The sequence below is a fragment of the Nannospalax galili genome, unplaced genomic scaffold (genome assembly GCF_000622305.1).
Source record: "Nannospalax galili isolate Female #2095 unplaced genomic scaffold, S.galili_v1.0 scaffold312, whole genome shotgun sequence".
NCBI lineage: Eukaryota > Metazoa > Chordata > Mammalia > Rodentia > Spalacidae > Nannospalax > Nannospalax galili.
The window spans coordinates 6,631,900-6,640,386 of record NW_008335967.1 but is presented as its reverse complement, the minus strand read 5'-3'; the positions used below and the strand labels follow the sequence as shown (position 1 = coordinate 6,640,386).

The 8,487-nt window shown below is 37.8% G+C and overlaps 1 protein-coding gene across 1 annotated transcript in view; it reads right to left on the bottom strand.

The window, feature by feature from the left end:
- Positions 1 to 8,487, bottom strand: part of Fbxl13 (F-box and leucine rich repeat protein 13) — a 255,421-nt gene that overhangs the window by 209,541 nt on the left and 37,393 nt on the right. Inside the window, exons 4-7 of the mRNA XM_008830791.1 lie at positions 6,912 to 6,979; positions 5,800 to 5,954; positions 3,140 to 3,249; positions 600 to 761 (exon numbers count right to left, since the gene is read on the bottom strand). Coding sequence (XP_008829013.1) covers positions 600 to 761; positions 3,140 to 3,249; positions 5,800 to 5,954; positions 6,912 to 6,979 — 495 coding nt within the window. The remainder of the gene's footprint in view (positions 1 to 599; positions 762 to 3,139; positions 3,250 to 5,799; positions 5,955 to 6,911; positions 6,980 to 8,487) is intronic.

The window sequence follows — 8,487 nt, the reverse complement described above, 5'->3', positions numbered from 1 at the left end:
GTGTGTGTGTGTGTGTGTGTGTGTGTGTGTGTGTGTATGTGTGTAAGTGTGATAACACTTAGTTGAACAACTGAGACTGATATATTAATGTGACATAAAAAGAGAAATGATTAGGGCAAGAGAGAAGAATGAAACACTTCATCATCTAAAGCCATAAATTTCCTACCACTAAAAGACTCCAGAGGCAAAAGTAAAACCTCAGGTATGTGGAGGATGTGTAAAAACATATTCTAAGCTGTGTGTGGTGGTGCATGCCTTTAATCCCAGAACTTGGGAGGCAGAGGCTGGCAGATCTGTGAGACTGAGGCCAGCCTGGTCTACATAGCAAGTTTCAGGCTGTCTGGGGCTACAGGGAAACCCTGTCTCAAACAAAAAAAATCCAAAAATTATAGTAATAAAATATATTCTATATAAAGGGCTAATGTTGCCAAAATATATAAAGAGATAATATAAACAAGTATGAATTGCAATCAAAAGACAAGATATGAGCAGATAATTTGTAAAGGAAGAAATTATGAGCAAAATAAACTTATTCTAACTCCAAGCAATATATAAATTACAAGATTATATTATGTAATATTCACCAAATTTATACACACCTGCATTATTGCTCTTTGGGGCAATAGTGAAATGTCAAACTCTATGGGCACGGCGATAGCAATGTCAGAAAAACTTCGCTCAGGACTAACGCTTTTTTCCTCAGTTGCTTTGGTTTTCACCCTGAATTTCCATTTTCTCAGTTGAAGTTCATGTTTTAAAATCTGCAATGAAAATAATTTACAAATTCCACAAAATTGTCCTAAGGGTCAAATGCAATGATCAACATAAAAGGCAGTGCTTGACACAATGCCAGCACCACCTAAACATTATTTATTATCATCATTATTACATAAATTATCATTTTCTACATAAATGCATAACCATCATGGCTTTAAAGATTATTTCCACTAGCTGTCAAAAACATAGGCACAGGCCACCACCTGAAAGATCTTGTCTCTTCCTCTAAAGATAAGGAAACCAAAGCCCACAGTGAAGGTTCTGGTAGTGGTAGAACTAGTATTGGGCACATGAAAGGGAAGCGTCAGTAGGGAGAGAAAAGGGGACCATGAAGGAGATACTTTAGAAACTTTCCCAGTTTATCATTACAGCAGGTCACTTTGCTTTTGTCTTTCTGAGACAGGGTCTCCCTGTAGCTCCAGCTGGCCTGGAACTTGCTATGTAGACCAGGCTGGACTTGAACTCATAGAGATCCACCTGCCTCTGCCTTCCGAGTGCTGGGACTAAAGGAGTGTGCCACCATGTGGGTCACATTTTAACTGTGATACGTTTCCTGAAAACTATGCAATAAGAAAGAAGTTCTACGGGTACCTGAATATTTTTGAGCCTGTTCTGATCTCACAGACACACAATTTCACTATGAGATATATACATTTTAGAATCTAAGGAAGGGAATATGTTGGAGAGCCAGCATCATAGATGTTCCCTGACTCTGCTTCCAGCACACGTCTGCCATCCTCACCCTGTCTGAGTGAAGAATGACTGTTGGCCAAGATATTATATAGCTAAAAAATGAATTGGTCTAAACACTCAATTAATTATAACAGATAAAAAGGAGGATCTAAACATTGTATATCTCAACTACAGTGTGCAAAACATGCTTGCTACGTGGGAAAACTCAAGTTAACCCTATCTGTCCTCAGACACATTCAGCATAAGGTATAAAAGCAGCACACTGGTCATGTGAAGTTACCTATTTCCTTGCTATACAATCAGTGATTAAGCAGCAGACAGTAATCAAAACACTGGCTTAGCTTCCTGAGCATGCACAATAGTACCCAAAGAGCTGTTCAATTGGTGATGCTGAAAAGGGGAAGGCTGGAGGACAGCATGTAAGAAAGCCAACTCAATGCCTGTAAGTTATACACAGCTCTTACTCCAGGGAGTAAAGAGTAAGCATAGGCCTTGTGCATCTCAGGATCTTCCACAGAATCTAATGCTTTTCAAGTACTATGTGAGAATAAATCTTCCCATAGTCTCTCCCTGAATGTGTAAGATCATCACTTCCAACAACTTAGTTGTGAGTGAGAGGAGTCATTGGTCCTGTCCTCAAAAGGTAATCACAAAACAGAGGTATCTAATGCCATCTTCTTTTTCTTTCTTATTTATCTCAATTTTATTTAAAAGACAAAGTATTGCCTACTAAATAATGTACAAAAGATTCCAGCATGCTTCTGTATCTGGTTATAGTACTCTGAATATTCTAGAACATAAAACAATACACTAATAACATAAGCCAAAAAAAAAGTATTTTTAGTTTGGAGGAGTTTTTTCTTGGGTCCTATTTTTTGATTACTTAAATTCTCAGTGGGTGTCCTAGTTAATAAATCTTTAAGGTTAGCAATTAGTAATTTGAAAATCATTTGCTGTTAAAATAATAACATATTAGATTAAATGCTGGAAAGAGTAGCAATTTAATCTTATCTAGAAAAGGAATAAATTTATATTCAGTCTTTATCACTACTCTGATTTAATCATATAAGATGCTTTTGTAGTTTACATGCCTGTCCATTTGTTGGCATGGATCACTGCTTCGGATGCACCAGACATTCTGTATCCACAGGCAAAAAGTTATCATAGCAAAATGGAGGGAGCGAGCAAAACAAACATCTTAGCGTCTTTATCAACAAATTTAAGCAACATGTTAAAATAAATTTTCCCTTATTTATATTCAAGTGAAACAACAGAAATTCTTAGAAAACACTTGGGGGTAACTAAAGTGAAATTTAGTTAATGAAGAATAATTGATTCTAGGAGCTGGAGAGATGGCTCAGCAGTTAAGGACACTGACTGTTCTTGCAGAAGACCTGGGTTCAAATCCCAGCACCACATGGCAGCTAACAGCTCTCCATAACTCCAGTTCCAGGGGATCCAATGGCTTCTTCTGTCCTGCATGGGCATTGCATGACACGAGTGCACTCACCTACATGCAGGCAATACACTCATACACATAAAATAAAAATAATAAATAAAATAATAAAAAAGAATAATGATTCTATGAAAAAATATACTCTTTAGGATTTTAGTGATATGACTATAAATGTAGCAGTTTCTTTAGCAAATTGGAACTAACACACCATACCAAGTTGTCTTCTCTCATTTTACTCTTCTGTTTTGCTCTCTCCCTCCATTTTGCTATGATAACTTTTTGCCTGTGGATACAGAATATCTGTTGCATCCGAAGCAGTGATCCTGAAGAAAATATATCAGGACATTGCATGTAGTTAGAGCTGTTTCCAAAAATACCAAAATAGTTCAATATACCAATATACTGTGAACTAATGTTGTATCTAATAGCTTTTGTTTGTTTTTAATCATGTTAAAATTACTTTTGACAGCATTAGATCATGCCCTTGAGACTTCATTAGCCTTTAAACATGTTCTTTACCACTAGAAATTAGATACAATAGAAGAGATGGCTCAGCAGTTAAGAACACTGTTCTTGCAGAAGACCCGGGTTCGAATCCCAGCACCCACATGGCAGCTAACAGCTGTCTATAACTCCAGTTCCAGGGGATCTGACAGCCTCTTCTGTGTTCTGTGGACATTTCATGACACAGGTGCACTTACCTATATGCAGGCAATACACACATACACAAAAAATAAGATAAATAAATAAAATATTTTAAAAAAACAATAGAAATCTTAAGATATATGTTTCTTTTTTTGACAAACCTATTCTTTATAAAACCAGTACTGCCTGATACATGTAAATCAGAGGTCCAAATCTCAAATATGGGAGCCAGGAAGAGCAAACAGGCTGAGGAGGGGTAACAGTTTCTCAGCTGCCAGCTAAAGAAAAAACAGGGCAAAAGCCAGAAGAATGGAAACTATATAGAAAAGAAACAAGTAGGGACTGGAGAGATGGCTCAGTGGTTAAGAACACTGGCTGCTCCTGCAGAGGACCAGAGGACACACACACATGGTAGCTAACAACTGTCCGTAACTCCAGTTCCAGAAGAACTCATGCACACACACGCGCGCGCACACACACACACACACACACACAAAGAGACAAGTAGGTGGAATTAGGGGAAAAGAGAGCAAAGAGAGGCAGGGATAGAGAACAGAGGAATAAACTGCAACAGTACCACAAGGTTCAATCTAACAGTGAGAAAGGGAATCAGAGCTGAAGGAGACAAAAGGCAAAATAGAAAAGAGAGGGGATTAAAGAGAAAAAAGAGAAAGGGGCCAAGTGGGGGAAGGCATGAGAGAGAAACAGAAATGAAGAGGAGTAAGGAACTAAGGGGGAGGTGTTAAGGAGCAAGAAGGACCTAAAAGGGCAGAGAGGAAAAGGAATTTGTACAGGGCTTCCTGACTACAAACTAAACAGCTTTCTCTTTGGAGCTTGCAACTTATCCAGGATTTGGGAGAGTCATCTGCTATTACACCCCTGTGACATGCTAGCCAGTTAACCAATTCCTAACCCTTCTTTATGTCTATGTTAAAACCTTAGTAATCCACTCTGAGGGAGGTACAGACAAAAAGGGTCAAAAAGAAATTATTTTCAGCTGGTATGGTAGTTTACGCCTATAATCCCAGAACACGAGAGCTGGGGCAGGAGAATTGCTTTGAGTTCAAGGGTATCGCAGGCTACATAGTGAGTTCTGGGTCAGCCCAGGCTACACAGTGAGACCTTGTACAGAGAGAGAAATCTTTTCTAGTTTTTCCCAGTCATAAATCAATCAGTGTCCAGGAAGGCTATAATTCTATAGCCCTGCTAAGATCACACACGTGCTGTCCATTGTCCATTCATCACAATCAGAGAAAATAGTTTTTCTTTAAACTTCCTCATATGAACATTAAAGGAAATATGTGTAAGAAATGCATAGCTCTCTGCATTTTGGGTTCTGTCTATAATTTGTGAACTCTTTATTAAGTCCAAGAGCTAGTAGTAGCTGGATCTGGTGGTGCAGGCCTACAACCTTAGCTGCTGGGAGTGAGTGATGGTGATAAGTCAGGAATATTGCAAGTTCAAAGCCCACATGGGCAACTTAACAAGACCTTGTCTCAAAATAAAAAGGGGAAAAAGAGCTGGGATATAGATCAGCTGAAGAGAGCTTGTTTAGCATGGGCAAGGCGCTGGGTTTAGCACCACATCAAAAGAAAGCTAATAGTACATATATAGAGATATACATATCTATCTACATATATTTATCATATTATGATTTTATTTTAAATATGCATTTTCCTTATTTTTTAAAGGTTTATTTATTTTTATTTTATGTTTGCTCACATGTACAAATGTCCACCATGTGCATGCCTAGTGCCTACCAAGGCCAGAAGAGGGCATAGGATCTCCTGGAACTGGAGTTACACATAATCATGAGCCACTATGTAGGTGCTAGGAACTGAACTCGTCTTTGGCAGGAACGGTAGGTGCTCTTAACTGCTAAGACATCTCTCTCACCACAAAATATGAATGTTTTCTACTGCAATAAAATCTTTTTAAAATAAATCTCAAGTTTTTTAGTATTTTTTATGACAGAGTCTCACTCTGTAGCCCAGAACGGCCTTGAATTCACTGCATCTCCTGTCTCAGTTTCCTGGGTGCTGTTATAGGCATGTACCACCATACCCAGCCTCCCACTAAGTATTTTTAATGAGTGTCTCTACATTCATTTAATGACAATTCTCTAAACATGAAAATAATACTTTCTCACAGTATGTGCCTAACTGTTAGTTTGTTAACTCATTGAGTAGATGAATACCAAAACTAATTGTTATTGTATAAGCATTTACTTATAAGCTCTTCCTTATTGTTTTCCACATAAGAGTACCAGTGATGAAATAAAGATTTTTGGCATCTAAAATTGTAATGTGCTATTGCTTTTTTCATTTTTTCAGCCAGGAGAGCCTCTTGATTTGCACGAAGTATTGCTGTTTCCTTCCAGTTGCTACAGGCAAAAGATAAGGAAAAATCTTATTTAAAAATATTATCTGGAAGTTAGGATAACATAGTAGTAGATAAATTAAGAGGAGTAAGAGGTAATATGTCCTTTATCCCCTTAAAACAACAGCATAGAAAAACATACCATCTATAAATTGGGTACAACCCAAAGAATTCTTGATAGTTGCAGAGAGGAATAAAAAAGGAATATTACATGAGGACAGTTGTACTTTATTTTGGATGAAATAAAGACATCTTAAGTTAACACCATGTTATCATAATTTCAATTTACCCAAAGAATCACTCTGATTATTTAAAAATTTTAAGGACAGGGCATGGTGATGCATGCCTTTAATCTCAGCACTTCGGAGGCAGAGGCAGGCTGACCTCTGTGAAATCCAGGTCAGCCAGCCTGATCTACATAGTGAGTTCCAGGCTAGGTGGGGCTACAGGGAGAACCTGTCTCAAAAAGACCAAAAATTAATTAATTAAAAAGGAATCTGTATTCCAAAAAATACCTAGTCCCAAGGACTTTAGACAAGGTTTATCTCAAAGAAGTAAAGAAGATATTTAGGGGTTGGAGAGATAACTCAGCGGTTAAGAGCACTGGCTGCTCTTGGAAAGGACCAGGGTTCGATTCCCAGCACCCATATGGCAGCTAGCAACCATCCATAACTTCAGTTCCAGGGGAATCCAACACCCTCTTCGGACCTCCAAGGGCGTTGCACAACATGGTACACTCACATACATGCAGGCAATACATGCATACACATAAAATAATAATAATAAATAAAATATTAAAAAGAAGACACTTTACCCAAATATAAAACTCATTAAATACTAAAGAAGCATAATACAAAGTGTTGGAAATGCAGCTGGCCAAAAGTGAGCTTTCCTTTGTGTAAAGAATATCAGGAATAAAAGTGCAAAAAAGAAAAATAATACACAAAAAGCACAGTCTTACCAAAAATGGTTCTTTACTAAATGTCCAGTGTAAAAGGTACATGCTTTTATCATCAGCTCTGGAGTCACCTAAAAGAAATAGGCAAAATAGGCAGGTGAAGTACACATTAGAAATAAGTAGAAAAGAGGCTTCCTCTGCAAGACCCACAAGGAATGAGGGTCTCTGGGCCGAGGGTACATAGAATTATAGACCACTTATATGTTTAGGAATTTTATGATATATGCCTATCAACTACTTTTTAAACTGGAATTATATATTTTGAATATAGCATTTTTATTCTTGGAGAAGTTCCTACAATATGTTTTGATCACATTCATCCTCACTCCTCCCCTTGACTCCTCCCAGATTCACCCCCACACTCTCCTTCCAGCTCCATGCCCTCTTTATTTTTTTATGTACCACAGAGTCCAGTTTATGACCCCATATATGCACAGACGTGAGGCCATCCACTGGAGCATGGTCAACCGACCAGGGACCACATATCTTTAAATGATCTCATTATATCCCCACTTACTTTAAAGTAAAACATTTTAAAGTAAGCCTTATGGTATTGCTATTATCGACTACATTTATAAAATTATATAATTGTAGAGTTGAGAGTGTGATTAGTTGGTAGACTCTTTGTTTAGCATGACTGAAATTCTAGATTTGATCCATGGCATTGCTTAAACCTGGTGTGGTGGTACATGCCTGTAATCTAAGCACTCAGGCGGTAGATACAGGAGGATCAGAAAGTTAGTGTCAGTCTCAGCTGCATAGCCAGTTCAAAGGCAGCCTGAGCTACATGAGACACTGGCAAAGAAGAAGAAAGAAAGAAAGAAAGAAAGAAAGAAAGAAAGAAAGAAAGAAAGAAAGAAAGAAAGAAGAAAGAAAGAAAGAAAGAAAGAAAGAAAGAAAGAAAGAGGAAAGGAAGAAAGAGAGAGGCTAGCCTGGGCTACTATGTTTGATTCTCTCTCAAAAGTAAACCAAAAAGTATTATGAAAAAAAGAAAGAAGGAAGGAAATAAAGAAGAGGGGGAGGAAGGGAAGGAGGGAGGGAAGGAGAGAGGGAGGGAGGGTTGGAGGGAGGGAGGGAGGGAAAGAAAAGAAATGCTGGTCACTATTAGGAATGATTTTTGCCTGACAAGGCTATAAAATGATATTCTTTTCTCTAGAAAACATGCAAAAATATTTCATCAAGCAGGAATTAAGAACACCACACAAATTAAAAGTATAAATTGTGGAATCTACTTAAAGAGATGCAAACTTACACCATCCAACTATTTACAATAAATGTGGGAATAGCAAAAGACTGCTAAATTTGATTGTGCCGTCTATGCATTCTTTAATGAGTAAATATGACAGGGGCACAATACATTTATTTTATTCACATGTCTACTGTTAAGGTGGAAGAGTTCTTGTCATATTGCTCTGCATGTGTTTGCATGTGGTGTGCATATGTATGTGGGTGTGTGCATGAGTGTGTGTGTGTGTGTGTGTGTGTGTGTGGTGCATGTGCATGTTTGTGTGGAGGCCAGAGGTTAATGTTAGCTGTCTTCCTCAACTGCTTTACATCTTATACAGAAATTATATATATA